This window comes from Platichthys flesus, chromosome 15 (assembly GCF_949316205.1).
Source record: "Platichthys flesus chromosome 15, fPlaFle2.1, whole genome shotgun sequence".
NCBI classification, from domain to species: domain Eukaryota; kingdom Metazoa; phylum Chordata; class Actinopteri; order Pleuronectiformes; family Pleuronectidae; genus Platichthys; species Platichthys flesus.
Genome location: NC_084959.1, coordinates 8,457,852 through 8,482,803, shown reverse-complemented (window position 1 = coordinate 8,482,803; position 24,952 = coordinate 8,457,852). Strand labels below are relative to the sequence as shown.

At 40.1% G+C, this 24,952-nt stretch overlaps 2 protein-coding genes across 2 annotated transcripts; one reads left to right on the top strand and one right to left on the bottom strand.

Annotated features, from left to right (window-relative positions):
- The first annotated feature begins 413 nt into the window (after positions 1 to 413).
- Positions 414 to 15,480, top strand: LOC133969836 (adhesion G-protein coupled receptor G4). The gene is made up of 28 exons (XM_062406540.1): positions 414 to 492; positions 1,043 to 1,170; positions 1,265 to 1,502; positions 1,615 to 1,902; positions 2,732 to 2,829; positions 3,066 to 3,127; positions 4,156 to 4,307; positions 4,397 to 4,594; positions 4,695 to 4,768; positions 5,828 to 5,892; positions 5,983 to 6,025; positions 6,264 to 6,286; positions 6,512 to 6,657; positions 7,479 to 7,625; positions 8,253 to 8,457; positions 8,540 to 8,705; positions 9,240 to 9,380; positions 9,471 to 9,596; positions 9,716 to 9,761; positions 9,845 to 9,948; positions 10,911 to 11,032; positions 11,448 to 11,716; positions 11,825 to 11,939; positions 12,228 to 12,306; positions 12,590 to 12,791; positions 13,807 to 13,908; positions 14,084 to 14,248; positions 14,888 to 15,480. The coding sequence occupies exons 1-28, from the start codon at positions 414 to 416 to the stop codon at positions 15,022 to 15,024; spliced, it is 3,720 nt and encodes a 1,239-aa protein (XP_062262524.1). The 3' UTR covers positions 15,025 to 15,480.
- A 370-nt stretch (positions 15,481 to 15,850) lies between these two features.
- adad2 (adenosine deaminase domain containing 2) lies at positions 15,851 to 23,793 on the bottom strand. Its single transcript, XM_062406816.1, has 11 exons — positions 23,699 to 23,793; positions 22,168 to 22,306; positions 21,289 to 21,439; positions 20,299 to 20,437; positions 19,913 to 20,041; positions 19,207 to 19,357; positions 18,725 to 18,895; positions 18,361 to 18,575; positions 17,737 to 17,971; positions 16,262 to 16,394; positions 15,851 to 16,170 (listed from the first exon to the last, which is right to left on the bottom strand). The coding sequence occupies exons 2-11, from the start codon at positions 22,290 to 22,292 to the stop codon at positions 16,060 to 16,062; spliced, it is 1,560 nt and encodes a 519-aa protein (XP_062262800.1). The 5' UTR covers positions 22,293 to 22,306; positions 23,699 to 23,793; the 3' UTR covers positions 15,851 to 16,059.
- Positions 23,794 to 24,952: the final 1,159 nt, after the last annotated feature.

Genomic DNA, 24,952 nt, shown 5'->3' with positions numbered 1-24,952 from the left:
GTCTCAGCAACTACACACTGGTTTCCATAGCACAATCGGTTGCACCATCTTTATTTGAAGAGACGGGTTTGGGAAACTGGGAGGACCAGTGTTCAGTATCAGTATCAGTATCTCGGCTGCTGGGCCAGGACTCATCCTCCCATTTCAAATTTATTTGTAAGTTTATTATCTTTATAACGCATGTGAGTATTTCATCATTTCTTATTTATATATATATATATATATATATATATATATATATATTCTGATGAAATAATAGTTAGCAAATGTTAAGGGGTTTAGAACTCTAACTATTTTAATGGAGGGAGATTGTTACTTTAGTTTAAAAAAGTAAATCATTTTAAAACTCCAATGAATTCACTAATGAAAACAAAATGTCTTTCTTTTTTTTTAACTTTTTTCCAGATTTCAGGATGATTTTCGTTCAAAACCTCTTGAATGTATTTGTGAGTCTGTCTCTGCTGAGAATCTCTGCGTCTACTGTGGAACGAGGTACGTCTCACAGCTCGACTCGTTCTCGGATCTTTAATGTGAGCGGGTGGGGGGGGGGGGGGTACAGTGAATGATAATAATTCATAGTCACGATTAAAACAGAAACGAATAGGAAGTTAATGTTTCATCTTTTGAATAGAATTATTATTTCAACAAAATGATCAAAATGATAAACGTTTCTTTAAAGTACTGGCAAGAAAAAACGAATAAAAGTAAAAACTATTTTTCTTACTGTCAGTTGTCAGCTGTACATGTCGAATATTTGTGAAAGGTTTAACTTAAAACTACATCACTAGCTCGAAACTGTTTATGTGGATGTTTGGCTTCAGTTAGATTATGATACGTCTCTGGAAGTGTCGGTCATTTGGTTCAAATACGTTCAATTTCATTTAACTAAGTGGGATTAATATTTTTTATTTGAATATTTGATGAAATAAACAAAATGCAGCATCAGAGAGATGCGATAACAATATTCAGTCCACAAACTGCTCCAATACTCTATGTGCCTCACGTTAATGATATACTGAGAGTTGTCTGTGCCTGGTGTCAGTGCCTCAGCTCAGTCTGTGGGGGAAGGTGGTCGACTTCAACAATGCGATCAGCCACTGGAAGCTGAAGCCCCACGTCTCCATCCCCGCCCTGCAGGAGCTCACCGTCTGCCTCAGTCTGAAGTTCGAGGTAAAGACGGCGATGACGAGAGACATTTACTCTTCCGTCGGTTTTCTAAAATCAATTCATGAATCATGTTGTGTGTGTCATGAAATAAATGTAGGTCCAGGCCACATTACCATGGACCGCCTTCATGTACCGTCATCCAGACGCTCAGTATACTGAGCTGGGCTTGGGGGGTCGGCCGGACTATTTGGTGGTCTGGCTTTTTGGGAGAGAGTGGAAGAGTCCTCAGATCAATCTTAGTCTGTCTCAGTGGTACTCGCTGTGTCTCGCCTGGTCCCACACCAAAGACAAGCCTGCCCTTTACATCGATGGCCAACTGCTGGACATGACGGCAGGTGGGTTTTATTTTGTGTTGTAGCATCTTATCTCTTGTTTCAACATTTTCTTTCAGGTTCTGTGCTAAGTTGAGAGCATCATACTACCGTTCACTCTCCTCCTCTCCTTCAGCTCACCCCAGCGACACCTGTCCCTCACCTCCCCCCTCGTGCCACAAACTGGCTCCCAACGGGACGCTCACTCTGGGTATAGCGCACCGCCTGACCAATGGGCACATCCAGGTCAGTCCGTTCACCGGCCCAGTGGGCAAAGCGTCTCTGTTTCGACTGTGGCAGCGAGAGCGCAGCCAACAGGAGGTGACGTCTGTGAACTGTACAGACGGGGACGTGTTGAAGTGGGAGAGGGACAACTGGGACACTCTGCTGGGAACCGAGCTGTCCAGCTCCAGCCTGCAGTGCGGTGAGAACGATACAGAATGTCCTCTACGATCTGGAAGTCAAACTATTTAAATTAGCTTTACCACAGAAACCACAACGTCTCCTCCCACTAAGTGGCAGATTCACTTCGGTGCAGTAAAAAAGTCTAAAGTATTAACAGCTGCATTTTGCCCTGAGCTGTAGCATCAAACATTTACCATCCATCTTATTTAGATCAAAGTAGATATGTAAATATAGAAGCCATTCAATCATCAATAATGGAAGCATTTAACTTAACCTCTTAATTTGATAAAAAAATCCCCAAACCAGGCTCAATATTTTGGAACATTTTATTAAGCTTACCTTTTAAGAATAACTGATTATGAAGTTTGCTGTGCTAAATGGAGGAAAAGATCCTGAGCTATACAAATTTGTAATATTCATTCACATTTATGAAAGAGTCATATTTACAGCTTAGAGAGGGAATTATATAAAATCCACTGAAAGACAGTTTAGATCAAAACTAGAGGTACATCATTTTTTTTACTTTTGAACACATAGCTCAGTATAAAGACATGTTCCTCACAGTTATTTTGAAATATGATCAGGAGGAAGAAGTGGCTCAACAATACATTTGTCTTTGAATCGACATTGATTTGTTGCAACTTTAACTTCTGCTTTTCCAGTTTTGTTTTACAGCAGAGCTCCATGTTTGAGTTTCATAGAAGCCGGTCCTGTCCTCTTTAAACAATCAAGAAATCATTAACTTAAATCTAAGGCAAAACTGGTTTATTTGTCATATGGTGCATTATTGCATTCAATGTTTTGTACGTTTACTTCATAGTGTCTCGTTCTCTTTGTTTGTTTGGCAGAATGGTCTTGTTACGAAGTGAGACTGATGTTTGCCATCATCTGTTACGATGGGCACAATACTGAGGTCTACACGGCCAGAGACATCGCACATCACTGGGTAAAAAAACACACACAAAAACTACAAATACATTAACTAAGATAAAAATATATATATATATTTTTTTTTACCAGAACGTTATTATTCCTTTCACTTTGGAAAGGAAAGTAAGAGAAATATGGGTTTGGTCCAGTTAATTATGAAAAACAGAAGGGTATATATATTTAATTTTTTATAAAGATGTTCACCGGAAGCAAATCGCAATAAATCTCTGTTTCCTGTTTATTGCCCTGCAGCTCAGAGACGTTCTGCCGGAGAGCATCTATTTACACAGAGTGTCTGTGTTTGAAGTAAACAGGTAGGAGAAGCTTTGACTTTACAAAGCACACAGTTCGTATGAATGTCAACTGTATATAGAGAATGACGGAGAAAGAAGGACCCGATGAGACCATTTACAAACCCTCAGTGTCTCTGATGTCTCACACAGATCCAGCACAGAGGACGGACTTGTAAAAAAATCACATGACAACAGGCTGGTAAGGAAACACACCAGAGCCTGGCCGGTAAATGAACACAACCAATATCGACCAGCCAGTACCAGTAATACCAGAGTACTGCAGATGTAACTGTTTCAGTGTGGGTTGTCAATTCAGTAACAACAAAACTGATTCATCAACAGATACGCCAAAGTTAAGATATTCAATGTAAATCAATGTCTTGGTCAGTATTGGATTATTGGTTAGGCTCCAAGAAATAAATGACATGTGGTGCTCATGTCCATGTTTTAATTCTAGAAGTAAAAAAAGCCGTGCAGGGAATTAACATGTGTTTTGCTCTGCAGGTGCGGCAGATTTCCTCCAATATTTACAAGAGGTAACATGGTTCACTGCATCAGATCAGACACAGGAAGCAAGATCAGTTTCAAGTATCAATACAAAACATATCGACGCGCAAATGTAAAATCCAAATTATGTAAAACACGTTTTTTGTAGTTCATCCACAAATGTTTTGATTTTTCCATATTTGGGCATGCCCTTCTGCTCTGTAAAAAATAAATAAATAAAAAATCAGACTGTTATTCTACAGTGAGGCAGAGCAAGGCTAGAAATATACAAAATGAAGAAATAAGACAATTACAAGTAGGAATAGAACAGGATAGAATAGAATATAATATACAGAGTACAACAACATTAAATTGCAATCCTAAAAAAAGTCAGGCAACAATTAAAGATTGTAAAAATTAACCAATAAGAAAATATTATATAAAACAATATATGTAGTTGTGACTTAAGAGAACTGTGAGATATCTCATTGTTGTTCTTACTTGGTTTAAGACAAAATAACCACTGCTATAGACGACCTTTAACCCTCTGTCCCCCCCTGTAGGTTTCACTGTCTGGTTCATATAAGTGTGATTCCCAGCTTGGACGTGGCAGCTGTTCAATATGAGATGTACGTGGATCTGAGGGTCCCCTACCAGCACATCAGTGGTCTGCATGTGCAGGCTGAGGAGGACACTATACACACCACACCTGTTGGTAGGGCGGGGTTCTAACTGTTTGTGTGTTTGTGTGTTTGCAGAAAAACTCATTTCTAGTTCACAACAGTATTTTTATCCTCTTTCCAGAAAGCTTCTCCACAGACACCACCATTCCCCCTGATGTGGTCCCAGGAGCAACCACCCAGGCTACGACCACAACCAGAACTTTACCTCTGAACACCACACTTAAGACCACAACCACACCACAGACCACCGGCACCAAAAGTACCTCGGCTAGTGCGGCCACTGAAGCTATCGCCACAACAAGCCCGGCAATCATCTCCGGTCAATCTCCTCATCCACAGTCATATTCAAAACGTTGTGTGACGAAGCCGTAAAACATGTTGATTTACCTTGTTTGTTTTGTGTCAAATCTCCTCCGCAGAGTTGTATTTTGACGTAAAGGTGAACGTGTCCATAACAGGAAACCCTGACGCTGAACAGATTCTTTCCACTTGGGTAAATCTCACAGTTCATCACATATCAATTATTTCTTACTAGATAAAAATGTTTAGACAAACAATTCCAGACCTACTTCTGCCCCAGCGGGTTCACCTGCATTTGCTGTGGAGTTAATCAAAAGCATTCAACTAACCAAAATAATAAAAAATCTAATAAAATAAACACATAATTCTTGAGTTTCCCCTTGCCTGATGTTGTCATACTCATAATTCTAGTCAGAATATGAGGCTGATACCGCTCCATTGGGCTGTGATTATGGGGCGTGTTTCAACCGAACCAGAAAAAAAAATGCCTCTTTTCTCTTTACAACCAATCAGAGCAACGTAGTATGTGACGTATGTTAAGCGACGCATAGTTGTTGTCAACAGAACTAAACTGCACGCACAATGAGACTAACGTTATGATTGTACTAAGTCTGAGTTAGCGAACTTATATCGACACCTGTATTACTATGTTTACAATATTTGATTCATATCACGACATTGTGAGTTATTTACTAAGTCAGACAGTCAAGACTTTCCCTTACCATTTGTAAGTAAGATGAACTTCATCCACGACGATACCTATAACGTTGGCTTGAAAAACATCGGAGCCTAGCATGTCCCCCCACTTCTTGTTCAGCAGCCAGAATTCCGGGCTTCCGAAAAGGAGCTGGCAACTACCGCTGATAGTGTCCACCTTCTCTGTTCCTCTTTCAAAATGAATGCGCTGTCGATGTCTTCTAAAACAGACTCAAGGTCAGCATCTACACATCTCAGCTCTCCAGCAGCAGGCATGTTTGTTGAAAACGAATTCAACCCAAGCGCTCTTTGTTGACGTGGTTGATTACGTTACTGTTGATTATCTGTCCATCATCGTATAAAGCCCGCCCTGACAATTTGATTGGTCCGAACAGCTTCTGTTCGGGCATAGTTTCTCCCCAACGGAGCAATGCCAGACCGAACTTCCCGACCTCAAATGTTGTGGGCGGGGCTAAGTTCGTCTGGCATCCTGGCTAAGTTTCCCCCGAAACAAGGACCAAACTCTTGTCTTAAAAATGTCTCTGACTCTTTACAGCTCGTCTCTTGTCTACCTGATGACATGACAGTGCTCAACCTGCAGCTGCTCCCCAAAGCTCAAAGGTACCGTGGCAGCCACGGGATCACTATCCACCTCCAGAAATATCAGATCTATATCTAAAAAACTTTGAATATACATTTTTGATGTTTCAGATATTATCCTGACCCACAGTCAAACCTCACTGCCTCTGATAGAGTAAGTCAACACTCTTCATTGTGATATGTGCTTATTTAAAAACAAATTACTATTATTATTATTACAAGCACTGTAAAAACTGTAAGACTGACATTTTAGTTTTTTCAAACCATCAACTTATTAAAATGTTTCAATTTCTATGCCACAGAATCTAACCTATTTAGTTTTTAAAAGCTGAAATGGAACAGTTTCTCCCTCTGAAACCAGTTTCGCTATTCTCGTTCTTTTTTTTCCTCAGAAGTCCAAACGCAGCATTTCCAGGTATGCATCATGAAGTTCTCCAACATTTCACTTAAATCAAATTTTAGACAGAATCATTACATGGGGTGGACACAATGTACTCAACAGGCAAATTTTACGTCTTAATGTCAAACGTGAAATATCGGGAAAACCTTTTTTGTTTTATTTTGTGGGAGTTAGAAATAATTACATTATATTGCATGTCTTTGTGTGTAAATTCATTATATTCTCTGTCACTGTCTGCAGAGAGAGTTGTGTTTTCCAGGTTCAGGTTATGATGTCGCCCTCAGACACACAGGAAATGGAGAAGCAGATACGAGACCTGCTGTTAATGCCTTATAACAATGGCTCCATCACTGTAGAGACCAAGGACGTAAAGATAAGCCGCATATGTGAGTGAAAAATTATAAGTAATGGTATAACTTCTGTTTAAATATATTCCAACTCTATAGAAAAGAAAGAGGATAACTTTCTCAGTCTTATTCTCTTTCTCCATTTGTGGCGCTGACTTAGTGATTTTGAGGTGCACTGCAGAAACCAAACAGACGCTGAAAGGCTTGTTTGAGTGGCCCGCCACATCAGGAGGAAAGAATGCAACTCGGCCCTGCCCCAAAAACCCTGATCACAACGCCACCCGACACTGGTGAGAGCTCTGTCAGCTCACTCAGTCCTTTTGTTCGACAGTTTTTAAAGATAACACAGATTTGTGAATGTTTTTCCTAAACCAAAGATACTAATATATTTGCCTGGGAGGTGTTTGGTGTGTGTGTGAGGAAACCAAACAGTAACAGGGAGTTGGTAAAGATGAACAATGCTCTGGTGGATGAAACTAATGGACAGGTGGTGTTAAGTGTTACAAAATCTATTATTGAGCCAAATTACTTCATCACAAAGTCACATTCTTATCTGGTCGGCAGAGATTTAACACATGAAGAAACACGGGCCGAGGTGAGTATTGATTACATCCGCTGGCACATATTCACACGCTGTGTTCAGGACTCTGTGTGTTGACTCACTGCGGTGATGATTATTGATGGCTGCACATCAGCCGGTGGAAGCTGCGCAATAAAAGCATTAATCTGGAGGTTATTGACATTAATGAGAAGAGATGAGGGATAAATGATTCCTGGATTAAATACCTCACAGCTGTTTTTTTTACAACGTCCAACTTATTTATTCTTTTTTTAAGAAAGTAGCTTATGTATTTCCTCAGACAAAAGAAGTAGTAATGCAAAAGCCCCCCCCTGCTTGTGTGACAGTAAGCTGAGCCTCAGTACCCACTGGATGACCCCCGACCTGGAAGACTGTTCTCCAGTGGTGGAAACCATCCCTGATCTGGACCATGTCCAAGTCACCGCTGGTCAGTGTCTTGTTCTGTAATTGTCACTGTAAAATTACAGCAATTTTCAAAGTGTTGAATGTATGCATGTTTTAAAGATTAAAAAACACAGATAATGACATATTCATAATGCCCAAAAAACAAAGTTTGTGAAATCTCTATGTGAGTCTTTTCATGATAAGATCGATTTGGGAAGTTAAAAATTAAATCAGATGCTATAATACTTCCAACAACAAACCAGTATCTACGTTTAATCTTGCTGATATGTACCAGTAGGAATATTCACAGAATAAAAAATGCAGAAAAGATGTGAGAACATTTTTCTTATATTTATTTTCCTAGGTTGTGATAGTTGTGATAGTTTTCTCTTTGTATTCTTAGAATAGAACAAAAAACATTTATGGTTAAACTGTAAAATATTAAGCCTGAGTCATTTTTCTTAAGGGGTTTGAGAGCGACAACTTTAGAATCATTGCCAATTTTTTATATTTTATATCAATATACTGGAAATCTTTTACACTCCAATATCGGAATCATCATTGCCCCCAACTATCCCCATCATTCAAACTCTAATTCAGGACTGAGGTGTATTCCATCAGTATATATCTCCAGATTTACAAGTTCACAAGTTGTATCATTTCCCTCCAGACAACTCTCTGGAAGTGGTGGAGATGATCAAGGATTTACTCCGCGACCACTCCACCATCAGCTACAACGAGCTGGTCACAGTCCTCAACAAGCTGGAGGACATAGTGAACGTGAGTGTGGTGACAACAGATCTTGGCCAAGCTCTGATCAACATCATCTCTGACATACTGGAGTCTGACAGCAACCTGCTTCCTTTCACCAACACGTAAGAAAGGAAATCAAAAGCACAACCTGTGGAACCTGCTCGACCTCCTGTTCATTTACCTCTTCCCTGTCGTCCGCTGCAGGATCCTGAACATCACAGAGGCGGTGGGAGACAGGATGGTGGGCTACGAGGGCTTCTACACACTGGTTGCTCCGGCCATCGCCATCTCAGTGGTGGACGTAGATCCTGACCAGTTCGGCACTTTGACTTTCGGCGTGTTGTCTGATCGCGTAGGGTCAACTCCTGAGGTCAGTAAATAAATAACAGATGTCAACAATCTATCAGGCTACACAAAAGCAGCCTAGTCATATTTATTTGATAAGATTGTATACATTACAATCTTTTCATTCTTCCTGATATTGAAAATTAGCCACTAGTTATAATATCTCTTATGCTTGAGAAAACAAACAAAATGGATCATTTAGAGAAGACACAATTTTAGGGTTGCATGTACAATTCAAGGACATGGAAATATTCTGGATGTTTTATTTGAGACACATTTGAATCATATTATGAAACTTTAAGATCTGAATGAGAGTTTAACATAAACCTTTAAGTCTGAGCAATGTTCGACCTTCCACTGACTACAGGCTCCTCAGTCGGATTCAAAAAAGTAATATTATAAATTCTGCAGATGTTAATCAACCTAAAATTGGCAGAAGATCATAACCACTTAGACTCTATTCTTCTTTTTAACGTTCTAACATTCATACTCGTGTCACACAGTGTCTGCAGCAACCAAGTCTGAGATGTGAAGAGTTAATAAAGTTTTCTTGTTGTAGATTTTTATCAACAGGTGTCCCTCTAACAGCACAGTGGCCTTCATCTCGCTGCCGCCAGTCCTGCAGCACAGTTTCCCACAAGGCGACCAGAGCCCACCGCGAGTCCAATTTCAGTTCTATGGTTTACCCATGCTCTTCAAGGTACAAGTCCTCTACCGAAATACCACATGTGCTGAATTTCAACACAAGGCACTTCTTTATAAATACGTTCAAGCCTCCTGTATCTTTCAGAGCAGCGAACAGGATCGGACCCTCAACTCCTTTGTGGTGTCAGCCAGCGTGACCAACACCAGTTCCCCCATCAAAGACCTAGAGGAAGATGTCCGAGTCACTCTTCATCATCTTATACCCACAACAGTAAGATCAACTGATTTTTGAAAATATGAAATGTGGTCGATCACTGAGCAGAGCTACAGCTGCTCACGTTTCTGCCGATAAATGAATAACCAAAGCATTTAATTTGTGTCCATTTACAGCTTCACGACCATGTAAAGTGTGTTTACTGGAACTTCAATAAAAACGGTGGGTGCAAATCATTTTTCTCACATTTAAAAAGATGCTGTTGGAGGGCGTGATTCTAAATCTTTAAATGTCTCGTTGCCTAGACGGACACGGAGGCTGGGACGATTACGGCTGCAGAAAATACAACAGCAGCTCTGACTACACAACGTGTCTGTGCGATCATCTCACACACTTCGGGGTTCTCATGGTACAAACTATATAACCATTATAACCTGCATTCAAACCTCTTGGTAACAGTGAGTCTGGTTGTAATGGACAAATTGAAGTAGTAAAAGAAATTCACCAGTAGAGGGCGTTCAAAGCACAATAAATTTAAATGAAAACCTATGAAGCCAAGTGCGACAAATTCCCTCAATCTTTAACTGGACTAAAGTAGTTAAGGTTGTGATAGGTTGTCTTCACAAATATTAAAGACACAATAATTCAAATGTAAAGATAAAGCCAGTACAATGGATCAATAACAGTTGATTATTGATTGTCAAGTATTTAAATGTGTCAAGTATTAAATGTGATTTTCAAATAACTTCAGCTCCATACACTATAGGGAATTTTTTTTTCTGCTTACTTGTATCTAATCAATGCACGATTTATCCGAATTAAGCAAACGGGTAAATAACAATCATAGAGCCCACATACAATGAGGATCTCTCATACACTGTGACCTCACAACACACATTTTTGTCAACAATAAGTCATGCACTTAGTATAACAAGGAATTCTAGTTTGGGACCTTGTGCCTAGTGCCTCAAACTATAATATAAAACAAACTGTAATAAAAGGTTATTAGACAACATCGGAGCTGTCTGGCACAGAGGGATACAATCTTTCTCTAGACACAAGCGATATTCGTTGTGAGTTTAATTGATTTTTTGCGGGATTTATTAACAATGGGGGAAATATAGCATCAATAAACCTTTCCTTGGAGCTATGTTGTCAGTCATTTGTACCCTGTTGCTTTAGGGAGCAGTTCATTTTAGATTTACGTGTTTCACTGAGAGATCAGAAAGATCTATAAGCTGGTTTGTGCTTGAGCGCAGTGACAGGAGCAGTTGCTTTTATTACACCACTTGCAATGTGAATTGTTGATGGATAGTTATTGGTGGCACGTTGGGAAATAAGTGAAAACCCACTCATGCTAAATGTGTGTAGGATGTCTCTCGGACTCCGCTGGACCCGGCTAACGAGCAGATCCTGACCATTATCACCTATGTCGGCTGTGGAGTCTCATCGCTGTTCTTGGGGATCACTGTTCTCACCTACACAGTTTTCGAGTAAGTGTCCAGCTACTAATCTATTGGTGGGATGCTTCACAGTTCACACTATATATTCCTCTCCTAGAATTTATCATCATTTCAACTCCTTCTACACGCATTAACATAGAAACTCGATGCCGCAGGCGTTTGCTGGCCTCTGCCCCCCCCCCCCCCAAGATAGCTGCAATCCTATGAAACTGCATTTTATAAATGTTTTCCATTTGTCATACACCGACCGTGTCGACTTCACTGACTGGAAGTAAGAAAAAAAAAGGATTAATGTTGTGTTCATGACTGATTTCTGCAGCCATTCAAAAAATCTGTTATTGCAGGTTCAATAAGGTACAACCTATTGTGTCTATTACATATGATTATCTCTATTTTACACTGTCTGGGTTTTACCTTTCATGGTCCGCTTGCGTTTCTGCCCCAGGAAGCTTCGTCGAGACTACCCCTCTCAGATCCTCATCAACCTCTGCCTGGCGCTGCTGGGCTTGAACCTGGTGTTCCTGGTCAACTCCTGGTTGTCCTCTTGGGGTCTGCGCGCCCTCTGTGTCACTGCAGCCGCCGCGCTGCACTACTTCCTCCTGGCCTCCTTCACCTGGATGGGGTTAGAAGCCGTCAACATGTACTTTGCCCTCGTCAAAGTCTTCAACGTCTACGTGCCCTCGTACATCCTCAAGTTCTGTGCTGTGGGATGGGGTGAGTTGTGGGATCAGCTGTTTGTACTTTGGATGCTAAGTGAAAGCAGATAATTGTGATGGATATGAATCCTGAGGCTGTGACGCATGCTGTACACTCTTCCTCCAGGGCTTCCTATGGTGATCTGCATCCTGGTGCTTGTCCTGAACAGAGAGGCCTACGGCAGTCACCTCTACACCGACACTCAGCCCATATTAGACATACTAGACCAATATGACGACTTGTGAGTTATTCATTTACAATCATCCACTTAGAGGCTAAATTACTTTTTATTAACCAATTAATTTTGTCAATTGCCATGTCATTTATAGTTCAAGCAAATACCCAATTATGCCCTTTTAAACACTATATTTTTCAGCATATTTTGTTTTTTTATGTGATTTTCTCCCCTTAGATAGAAGTCACATTTAAGTGTAACGGTTCAAGGTCCCTTGCCGTTATTTTCTTTGTGCAGAAGTCATCTTTACATGTCTTATTAATCTGTTTTCCCACTCGATCCTTGGGTTTTCAGCTGTTGGCTGCAGGACAATGTGACATTTTACGTTTCCGTGGTCGCCTTCGCTGTGCTGATCTTTCTCTTCAACACTGCGGTAAAGTAACTTTTAAGTTGGATTACCTTTATGTAGGATTATAAAATTGAAACACTGAATTCATCAAATTTTCCCAGTCATTTGTATCAGTTGGACACTTAATTGTACCACTTTAATAGAATGTATTATCATGAACTTTATTATTCAAATAGACCAGGCATTGTAGCTCATGTAGCCTGGAATCTCCAACATTATTATCTTAGATCCCTTGTTTTTAAATCCATGATCATTTCTCTGTAATCTATCTACTCTAAATGACTCCTTTTGTGTTTTCATTGTTTAGGTATTTGTGGTGGTTTTGATCCAGATCCGCCACATGCGAACCAACAGCCCAGCTGGGATCCGCAGTGGGCTGATGCAGGACCTGAAGGGAGTCGCCAGTCTCACCTTGTTGCTCGGACTCACCTGGACGGTTGGCTTTTTTACCTGGGGGCCGGCAAGAATGGTTATGCTGTACCTGTTCTCTGGACTCAACACCCTGCAAGGTTCAGTTACTGAAAGCTGAGAGGGAACAGGATTAGTTCTTAGATTTTGCGATTGCATTGTATTAGCCAGACATCATAGTCTGTATATTAAGATGGACGACATGACAGCCCCCAAAAATGAAGGGCGAAGCCTCTTGATCACCGCCTGGTGGCTGGCTGCAGTATAGGTCATAGGGTCTTGTCAATTTTATCTGATTGATCAAAGTAAAAAGGCAAAATAAACATCAACTACATTTTTCCCACAGATAAGTTTCTGTCATTTTAGGTCGTTCTTATCAAGCTGATGTTTGTGCAACTGTTACACTTTCTGTTAAGTTTTGGGGTGAAAATGTTTGACAGCTGAGACCAACGATTGGTCGGTTAGGGTCATCAGTGCAACACCATCAGTGCAGGATAGATACTGGGAGGAAGTGGAATCGAGTTGTCCATATTTATATTCAGTCTAACCCGGACACCAGCGGCTGCCTCAGGGTGTTTGTGCAAGTCTGTCAGGTGGAGTGCCAGAGTCTGACTTCATGTCAAACTTCATGTTCTCTCTTTATCCACGTCAAGGTTTGGCACAACTATGACCCAGTTGATATGATAATGTCCGACCTCATGAACAGTAGTCCTGACAGGAAACAGGAAAATTGGTCAAATTAACTTACATAAGCAAATCTTAACTTTCTGCTGCTGCTTTCCTTTGTGCATGAGGCCCATTGTGAGTGTTCCTGTGTGTTTATTTACTGAGTCGAGGTTTGTTAACCACTCATGCATTTTTCCTGAATATCCCACTTCACATTCACTGTTCAAACGAATAAAAAAGGAAGAAATCACACACAAGCTCAGTGATGCAACTCTTTCACAACTGTCTCTAGTACTTTTATGTTTTATCTGATGCAACCAAACCCATCCACTGTTTACCTTCTTCAAGGGCAAATCAACATTATCCGCCAAAGGAGAAGAACTGAGCTATCAACCAGGACTCAAATTTAGTCCAGCACAGTTTATGACTTCACTTTTCTTTATATTCCAGGACTTTTCATCTTCTTCTTTCACTGTCTGATGAAGGAGAACGTCAGGAAGCAGTGGAGGATTCACCTCTGCTTCGGACGCTTTCGACTGGAGGAGTGTTCCGGTACGACAGCCATACACAGCGTTATGCAACATAACCAACCTGTACCTGCATCTCATCAGTTAACTGGCACTACCCGAAGATTCAGTAATGAACAGCAGCTTTCACGTGTTGTTGGGGTCAACTTGTGAGGGAAACGCTGAGTTTGATTTGTGTTACTTGCATTTTTGCTATCCAGAGTGGAGCCACTCGGCCTCGGCTGGAGTTGTGGCCAAACCCGACTCAAATCCTCCGAGAGCATCGGTGCCGTCGGCCCACTCGGTCAAGTCCAGCTCCACAGAAAGCACGTCCGCTTCCTCCGACTCCAGCCAGAGGGACTCGTCCTGCAAGAGGCCGAATCTAGGTGAGATAAGCAGCACACAGTCCTCTGTAAATCCATAACCATCAGTCCCTCAACACTATCATTTCAGTTAAAGAAAAAAAATAAGATAATCCACAATTAATTAAAAGTTCAACGATATAGAAAATTTAAGACGGACGGAACAAAAGCAAGGCAGGATTGTGAAATGTGTTTTGAGAAATCACAAGCAAAGGTTTCGGCTTCAATTATCATCCTTAATGAGTTCTTCAAAAAACATTTTCTGTGACATATTCTTCTCATGACATTATACTCGTTATCAACTCCTTAATCCTCATCTATTGTGAGACAATTTAAGCTGCAATTAAAAGGTATAATTCATCTTATTTTGATTCAGCCTCCTTGTGAGAAGATCACAGATGTAGTCAGACATCAGTCCCTCAGCTGCGAGTCACAGTGAATGTCACTGCATACATTAATGAGAACGCACCAACGTTGAATAATTATAACAAAAGCCTTTGTAATTAATCCAGTTCAAACAAAACTGACATTATATAACTGCCATTTCGTACAGGTTCCTCTCACTATCTCTGGTAGCTAACCTTTCATTTAACCCAGAGGATATGTGAGAGGATAAATGAAATATAGCAGCTCTGATTATTCAGATATTTAATTACCTTTCAGGCCTTTTTGTGAATCCCCCGATTCTTCCTCGAGCCCAGAGAAGCCCGGCTCGTGCAGGAGGCCCCGCTGCTCAGAGGGAGATGAACCCGACACCTGGCTGGAGGAATCACCTGCTCGACCAGCGAGCACAAAGATAAAACACAGTTACACGTCGACATGACACAACTACCAAAAAAAACCAGCAGCTTAAACGCAGAGATGTGTAATCAGTGTAGATACATTTAGCCAAAAAGCACCATTGTATTCCATCTTCATTGGATCATTTTACAATACTATTCTACTGTTTTTTGCTAAATATTATAAAAGAGCCTATAATTATGAAGACATGAGTGGTTGCATCAATTCCAAGGAGGAGTTGGTTGCCAAGCAACTGGTGAGTGGAACCATGGTGACAATGAACCCAGAGTCTGGAAGAAAAAAATAAAAACACACAATTTTGAATTCAAGATGACGCAAATCTCCCCATGTTCCTTCCTCTATTGTACTATGTAGTTCACATTAAACTAAATAATTATGCTACAATCATACAGCAATTATTTGATGAAATGATTGTAATGCTGTTTTTCTGACTTGTGTGTGTTCGCTCTGGTCTCTGTGATAAACATGTAATGGTCTAAAATTTGTCACTTTGTAATTTATGTTCATTCAGAAGTTTGAACTTTTAACACATCTGTGGTTCTTCAGCTGCTGATTTGAGATCCTGACGCACATTAAAGCATCCAAACTAATTATTCACTAAATTGTAAAACACAAAATATTTACCTTTTCATAATGGCCTCGTTCAGCACCTTAACACAACTTGCTGGGTTGTTGACCTTTTGGCTACACAATGACAGGGTGAAAATGTCACTTAATCCTGTTTGACAGGGACGAGGAAAATGTTTCCCTGAAGCTTCAGCCCAAAAGCTGCATGTTTCCACCCACAACTCATTCAAACTGACTACTTCACTGTTGTGCGCTAAGGTCCAGTTTATTTTTCTCACCTACACAAACAGAAAATCAACACCAACGCTATACATGCAAATAAATATCAAATTACTTGAAGGGATGTTTTGTTTCCAGAACAACATTGAACGAAATCTCCAAAAGAACTTGGACAAACTTTTACATGGCAATTTTCTGAAGGAAGAAAGAAAGAAAGAAAGAAAGAAAGAAAAAAAAAATAAAAGAGTTCAAGCATGAAAGCAATCCACCAACTCTTTTGAATTCCACGGACCTACGTTGATGTTTACAAACTGTTGCTTGATCAGAAGTTTGACCGTCTGGTAGACTTCGGCTTCCACCTATAAGAGAGCAAACAAGCCATTAACAACTGCACGTTCACCATGGTCGCGTCTTATGAGCTCTATGTGATAATGTAAAGGCGACACACACCTTGACACTGTGGTAGGTGGGAAGCTCCAGCAGATAGCTGTGCCCGCCCAGCTCTGCAACTCTGAGGAAGTAATTGTAGAAGGCTCTCTTGCAAAGTCTGCTGGAAAAGCCAGGCCCACTGATATAGGGAGAGCTGGGAAATAAGAAAAATATAAATCGCCAACATTACGTTGTTTGCCTTGGATATGCTGTATTACTGTACATGTTGGTGCATTTGAAATATTCCATGTTAAACAAGAAGACAACACATATGGACCCAGACAGGAAGCACCAGTGAGGGACTTGGTGGATCACCCTTTGAGTATTAACACGCAAGAAACTGTAAATATAAATGTGGGTTATTTCTGCACTTTTATGTACTTGTTCTAAATAATGATTCCACATCCAGTGCTATTGAGGCTTAGCTATGCTGAACATAAACATGAGCTTGGCTTTGTAACAGTAAAACTAACATATATCAGTATATCAGACTTTACTATTGCTGCAAACGCACTCCCCACCGAACCCTGGTAAGGGGCCCTGGGGAGTGGAGTCGTGGTGTGACACAAACATTTCTATAGGTAAAGACTAAGTCTAAGGGTGTTATTGAGTGTAACAGCATTGACAGAAGCTGCCATTAGCAGATGGCTGTCCAGAGTGACTGATGTCCAAATATTGCAAGGTCTGTTATTTAACCACTACAATTTTCCACCATCAGTTTCCAAATCCTACTCAAAACATCCTTTATTAATTTTCATTACCAACACATTTTCCACATAAATTAATCTTTTTAGCGGAATACAAGAGATCAAGAGATGTGGGTACAAGCCACATTTTTTTTTAGAAAACTATTAATTGCTTCACAGTTGAAAAAAAAGGTGAAAGAAGTGAGGAATAATTGGCCGGCTGCTTCTAACCTCACTTAATTAAACAAGTTTCATGCTCTAATGTTTTTCTGTAGGTGTTCTTGCGCCGCTTCACATCTTTTTTCTAATTTCCCTTTTACACGCTACAAAACCTCAAACTGACACTTTAACCCACAGTCTTAACAAAGAACAGTTCAGGCTGCTGGACAGAGGCTGAAATGTGCAGCTGTGAGCGCCGAGCAGAATCTCAAATCTATTTTTGGCTGTAATCTCCACTCAAGGACAACACAGCCTCCAGTGAGATCTGCATCTGTGTAACACTCTATTTACTGGACATCAGGGTTGTCTACAGCTCCAAAGCCAAGAGATGGCAAGAGCTGGAGACCTCACTGATCTGACAAACAAAGTGCACGGGGCTCTGCAAGCACTTCTGCCATATCCGTGGATCTGGCTCAAGGAGTATGGATGAGGTAAGGTACATTCAGGTCAAGACTCTCTGCAAGGGGACAACAGGACAGTACCCTGGTCCTACATTTTAGATGCAGACAACTGCCAGCACACGTTATCCACTTCTTAAGGTTGCTATCCTCTACATGACATGCACTTATCTGAAAGGCCTCTACATCTTACCCATCAACAATGTAGCCCTTGCGACTGTCCAGAACTTCAATATCCTTGTCACCAAGGCACCAGTTGATGCTGAGGTTCTTGTTCTTGTTGTGATGTGTCACAGCTGGCCCCACATAGTCGCCACCGATGCAGACGATCTTGTGGTTCTTGTAGGATGGCGGCAGAAACTCCTCCCATGCATCACCATTCACGTCGGTGACATCAGACCCCTCTACATCAACGACCTTCTGGCCCCCTTAAATCAACACAAATTTCAGTTTGTTTCCTTAAATATTTAAAGGGTTTACATGGACACAGGTGATATTAACCCAATCTGAACAACAATTAGTAAACTTACGATAGTTGCGCTAAGTTTAAACAACCTTCAGTTAACTTTATTAAAATTGGATTAAAGGGAGAGTTGAGACACTATTTAGCCATTTTTTTAATTGGACGAAAGAGATGGAAATCAGTCGTGTCTGTCCACATGCTTTGCGAAGTTGTAACATCTACCAGATCATTTTGTGTATGGAGCAGGAGCCTGCTGTTTAGCGTCCAGATGTAGACTTTAAACCAACTCTTAAGGCAAGAAAGAAAATAAAAATGATTCCAAAAATGCTGATCAATTGCTTTGAGGCTTTTTACCTAGCACCATGCTGGTGATGTAGAGTGGCTGAATGAAGTGGCTCAGTAATGCACCCTGAACCCCAGTGAAAGACCAGCGACACAGCTTGTCACTACTGGACATGCAGCAGACTTTAGCGCCCCAGAAACTTGGTTCAAGGTAAGCTATAGGGACCAGCTGGCCCTTGGAGTGATACAGCAGCTTCATTGCTGTCCAAGAGTTGTTCACAGAGCCCCTGAGCAGAACATGACATTGTATATTATAAGTTTATAAGATCTATTTACGCTATCGGGCCAAGGTAAACATATACCAAGACGATAGGAAAGAACACATCAAAAACACAATTTAATTGCCAGTTCTTATCAATTAAAGTAAGTTCTGTACTTGAAGCAGAAGTCTTTAGCGGATCCGTCAGGACACTGATTGGTGTAGAGGTGCAGGCTGATCTTGGGTTTGAGCTGAAGCTGATGGCTTTCTGCACTGCTATCAAAAATACACTTCTCCTTGGCATTTGGATCAGCATCAAAGTAGAGCAGAAGCTGTTTGTACAGAAACCTGAGTACAAATCTCAATTTGAGCCACACCAGCATTTCCAAGAAAGTCAGCCTACTTTAACATGTAAGGTAAACACATGTCATGACTTCATCTTCAATATCAATGAGAAAAATGCATTACAGATGTATTAGCAGTTAAAGTTAAGATTTCATAAATTAGAACTACAGTCAGGTTACACAAGTATATGGACAGTATATTGTTGTGCAGGCTCTGCACTTGAGGACGTTCAATTTGAAATAAAACAATGGATTCTACTTTTGACTGTACAAAGACTTTAAATAAGGTAAATAATTAATATTGGGAATGTTTACCGTAAGAGAGCCCGCCTGGCGATGATGATGGCGTTGCAGTCATGGACCATCGTCCCATTGTAGCGAAGTGGCTGGTTGCAGCCTGAACGTCCATCCCCCAGTGCCACCACCTTGTAATGCTCACAGGGTCGACCTGCAGTATCCAACACTTCTGTAGAGGAGACTTAACTATTTCACATTCAGTGTTTCATTACCTTTTCCCTTTAGTTCATGTTTGAGATGCAACATGGAGACGTGTGAAGGGCATTTAACTCAGGTGAAGTGAGCAACAGAAACAAGCCTGGATTGAACATAAGACCTGGAAGCAAGCAAGAGTGAAATATAATTTATATGCTACCCTCGTCAGTCTCCACTTAAACCGCCCTCTGACTAATAACTCACAGGTCACAATGAATCTGGGTTTCTTGAATAAGAAAAGAGAGAAATGAACTGTCTGCAGTATCATATGAAGGAAAAAAGCTGTCTTAACGTGTGATATCCAACATTGACCATGCAAAATGTCTTTTTGTTCATGCTTGGAAAGATTCATGATGAGTACTAGAATGCAAAATGATCATGTCTAGCCGTTTAATATGCTACTGCATTGACTACCTCTCCCTGGTACGGGCTCTGTTTGTGAATTTCTAGACACTAAAAGATTTCGTTTTTTGTTCTCTATTGCAGTGCAGAGATAGTGATTATTGAAAAAGGTGTACAATGAGCTTACCCCTTATCAAAACAAATGCCGCCATGTGGCTCTTGGAGTCGTGGAATTCAGGAAACATCTTCAGGAGGCTGTCAAACTTCTCACTACTTATTGCTGCCATGTGTTTCTTGTGCCACTCACTTTGCCAGACTGTAAGAAAAGCAGTGTGGAGTTAATTCTACTTCGGTGTGACCAGGACAGAGAAGAGTTACTAATCCAGATAACAGTGATGTGATCACTTACTCTTAAATAGAAATATTCTGGACACACTGTAGAGCTCTGTTTGTGGCTCCACTTAACTTCTTTAACAAACAGTACTACATTGATACAAATTCATGATGTTTGAAGCAATGGCGATTTGCATATCCAGACTAGAATGAGATATTGAATGCTGACATCTACCGCACCTTCAGGCTTTGTGCTATTGTCTTCAATCTCAAAGTCCTTGATCTGGTCCAGGATGATCTCTTCATCCAGGGTTATGCTTTCACAAGGTGACACACCAGGGAGAGAGAAGACGGTTGGCTCATCATCTGAGTCTTGATCCTTAAACACAACAAATAAAAGTGTTTAAATCTAAAGCGTGTGTAGACACAGCCCGTGGAAACATACTCTCTGGAGCTGAGAAAATATGGGCTGTGTGATCTGAGACTGAGAATGTTTTTCTGTTGTTCGCAGCTCAGATGACAAGGTGGGTGGCTGCAGATGGTTTTCAAGCTCTCAACGGAATGGCATCATAAACGTCTGTACTGTGCCAGTAATCTGCCGTTAATCATCACAGATGTTGAGAGATTTCACTTTGATGTCATTTCATCTCATTTATCTTTAAATCATCACAGGTTTTGAGTGAAGGACACCTTCTGTGTAGAGCACTCAATTACATACAAGCTATATGTATATTAGGTTTTCATCCTCAAACATCAGCTACTGGAGGTGCCAAGCTGACAGAGTGACAGCTGCTGTCAGATTGTCATTTTTTAAATCTAATTTGTAGTTGAAAGTCTCAGGGAAGCAATAACATCCATCAATCCAAAATCTATAGTGCTAATACTTTGAGGGTGGCGGGGTGCTGGAGCTTATCCCTCCTGACATATGTTGAGAGGTTGGGATACACCCTGGACAGGTCGCCAGAGTATCACAGGGCTGACATACAGAGACAAACAACCATTCACACTCAGACACACACACCTATGAGTAATTCAGACAATCCTATTGACCTAACCTGCATGACTTTGGACTGTTGGAGGAAGCTGGAGAACCCAGAGAAGACGCAGGCACGGGGGGCACATGCAAACTTTATACAGAAAGACCCTGGACATTTAACAATAACCCCTTCCCTTTGTTGGATATAAAACAGTAAATAAAGTTGTGGTAAATCACTCTTTCCATTTATTTACCTCATCTCCCAACTGTAAGTTAAAGAAAACAGGTTTATCTTTAGGTTTGGGGTCGGAAGCCCTTTCCTTTCTGAGTCTGTCACTTCTTTTAGAAAGTAACACCTCTTCCTCCTGGTCATGGTCTTCTGAGGCATGTGCATCTTTCTGCGAACTCAAGTATCACAACATCAACACAGTAGCTCAACATTAAATAATACGTCAAATTAAACATTCAAGCATTTCTAATCAATAGTGGTTGCAACCTTTACCCAAACATTTGGAAAAAAACTCTGATGAAAAGTGCCAAGCAGAAAGCAAGCATAAGGTCTTTAGGTGGAGACTCAAGAGCATTGCATTCTTCAGAGGCTCAACAGCCAATTAATCATTGTCTGTACCTGAAACGACGCACATGAAGGTTGTCACAACCAAATGAGCCACTGGGATGTCCACAGTCCTGGAACTGTGGGTGCACTCATTAATGACTTCCAGTAACTGACACTGTGTGTGGACACACTCACTCTGAAGCCTCAGTAACAAGCCTCAGTAACAAGCAGTTTTTATTGAAACAATAAAAGACAACTACTGTTAAAAGAACAGCTACTGCTTGGTTTTAGTGGCCTGAGCTTTATAGTGCAGTGCTAATGATTTTTCGCTGAAGTGACACCGATAATGTTTAAGTCTGTACCATTGGGAGAGAGGGATAGTGAATGTTCATTTGAAATGTTTGAAGAAAGGATTAGAAGGTCCCCGCTGTGACGTGCTGAACAATTTCTTTCGATTATGAGACCATGAGGGTTCAAGAAACACCTTTCTTATCCAAATGTACAATTATCCTTAAGCTGGTAGCTTTTGCAGAGATACTTTAAACAGTTTAAACACTCAACAAATTGTTCATGTTACCTCAGCACAGAAGCACCGCTGTAAACTGGTAGATCAAACTGGGAGCTAGACTCAAAGTCTGGCTGAGACTGAAAACTGGCAGCAACTCTTCTTGGCCTGTAATTAAATGCTTCTCGGTCCTCCATGATCTTCAAGCAACCTGTAAAAATAAATGATAACATAATGGTGGTAGTTTATTTTTCATTGTTTCAATAAAATCCACTGTTCAATACTATCTCATTTTTAAGAGTCACTTACATTTCAAGTGGCCTAACAAACACACAAATGATTAGGATGGAGAAAGTAATCACAGGTATTGTCTAGCAATCCTAACAGGTCAGACATAAAACTGGATGAGTATCATGTTGTAGAATGAAAAATATTCAGGAAGCTTAAATTAAACATTGACATTTATTATCCCCAAAAAAACGATATATTCTACACAACTCCAAAAAACAAGGTAATTATTTGGTTCTCCATTATACTTACTGTTTTCATACATAATTCCTTAAAAAAAATATTTCAGTCTTTATTTGTTTTAATGCAATTTAAAAGCAAATTTACGCTGATTATGAGTTATGTCAGATTCATGAGGTGATTGTTAATGATACATTATGTTTGTTAATTTTCTGCAATTCAACAGCACCTAAATGATTGTTAATGCTTTTGAATATCATTTTGTATATAAATATATAAGTTCAGAAAGCCAACACTGGATCTCATAAACCAACATCAAGGAGATGAGCACAGACATGTTAAAATGATAATTAGTCACATTTAACAATGAGCTGACACCATTACTGGATTCATCAATAAACTGATCAACATAGGATTTAAAATTAAATCTACTAATGCATTTAAAGTGTCTAACATTTACTTTACTTTAATTTGTGTGTGATTTAGATGTATTAACTTCTGCTTTTTGGACTAATTATAGGAATTTCAAATTATTTGCTTTAAAAAATGGCTCATAAGTAAGGTTGTTATAAAATTATTAGTATTATAGACAGTTTGAGAGGAAAAAATTGATTTCAAAATGTCCCCTTGCATATTTAATACTTTTATTTAATCTAAGGTCAAATTATTAAACAATTAAAACAAAGACAGGTGACTCATTAGCTAAATCAAACATGAATTGGAGTCCCACTTTGACCTGGTTGCCAATGAACACACCTGTTGCTAACCCAAAGATTCCCTCAGCTAATGGAGGCTAATCAATTAACACTTGCTAACACATGCTAACACCTGATTCCTCTGCGTCAGGACTCACACAAGAGTGAACAGATAATTGAAACACGTCAGCAAACTAACGTCCACCCACCTCCCCGAAGTTTCACCGTTAAAACTCGAAAGAAAGCTTTGCTAGTTAGCAAGCGAAATTATTTCTAAGCTAACGTTAGCATGTTGTTACTAGCACAGAAAACAGTGCCCAGAGCAGTTACTCGAGGCTAAAAACAAAACGCTGAACCGTTTCCCTACGACTTGAGTTTGAGGCGAAGCAGTTTTAACTTTGAACAAATAAATGGCAGCTTCATGGAGTTTAAAAGTTCACCTCCAGTGTCTGGACCTTCTTCCACCCTGGAGAGGAGGTGGTGCTGTGGTCACTGTGGTGTTCTGCAGCTGCCTGAACGCACAGTCACACAGAGCAGGTGGATATAGATGGTAAAGATGTGTAATATTCATATGCTGGTGCAAATTGTGTGTTTATTGTTAAAAACATGTGCCCTTAGGTCAAAATGGCTGATCATTTTTTCTTCTTCATATCAGTTGATGTCTTCAATCATCACAACAAATGGTGCATCCTTATTTCCTTCAGTTGTGGATATTATTTTTGCTCCTAGGTGGTTATTAAATGTTTCTCTATGGAGACAGAATGACATTGATTTTACAAATCTGAGGGAGATCGATTCCACGTTTTTACCTCCTTGAGCAAAGCATAAACAATATATTGATATATATTGATCCTTTTGTTAAATGGCTTATATTCTTATACTTAAAATATTTGATATTAGCACAAATTTCTTTACAGTGACAGCTTTGTAGTAGATCTGGTGGCTAGACTTTCATCTCACTGCAGTGAACCTATTGCCTAAATTTCCCTCTGGATCAATTAAATATCTTTCTATCTTACTGAGCATTGTAGCCATATGTCTTCTGTGATTGTTAAAAATCAGAATCATATTTTATCGAAGAGTTGGTTTTCAACATACAAGTGATTTACCTTGGTGCACAACAAATGTGAAAAATAAGTGGAAACAAAAAGAAAATTAAAAAGCAAGTGCTTTGAGCACAAGGACAATGATAAAGGCAGGAATATAAAGTACAAGAGCTTTAAGTGATAAAAGTGACTGCACATGAATTATTCATCGTATAAACCATGTTTCTGGGGTGCTACTGTTTATATCATCTATCGAGTTGACCCCAAACTAGGGAAATCACCTCTTAACTGACTAGGCTTTGTGCACAGGATGTATTGAAACACACTGTATATAAGACAGGGCTTCCCTGAGCTGTTACCACCATTGTATCATAGAAAAGCTTCAGCCTCCCTCGACTGGGACTAAGAGGCCCAACCTAAATCACACAAAACAGTATCCTTTTGAACATATAATACTGTACAAGTATTTAACCTACCCTAAGTGTAAAATGTAGAACACATCAAATAGTTTCAGATCCCTGTTTGCACTGGGACATCTGTGGGGACGTGACCATTTCAGTAGAATTTAAATTGAATCGTGGGAATGTGAGGAAAATAAAGAGCACATCTGTCATGTTTTATGTATATTCCTAGTAAATAAGCAAACAG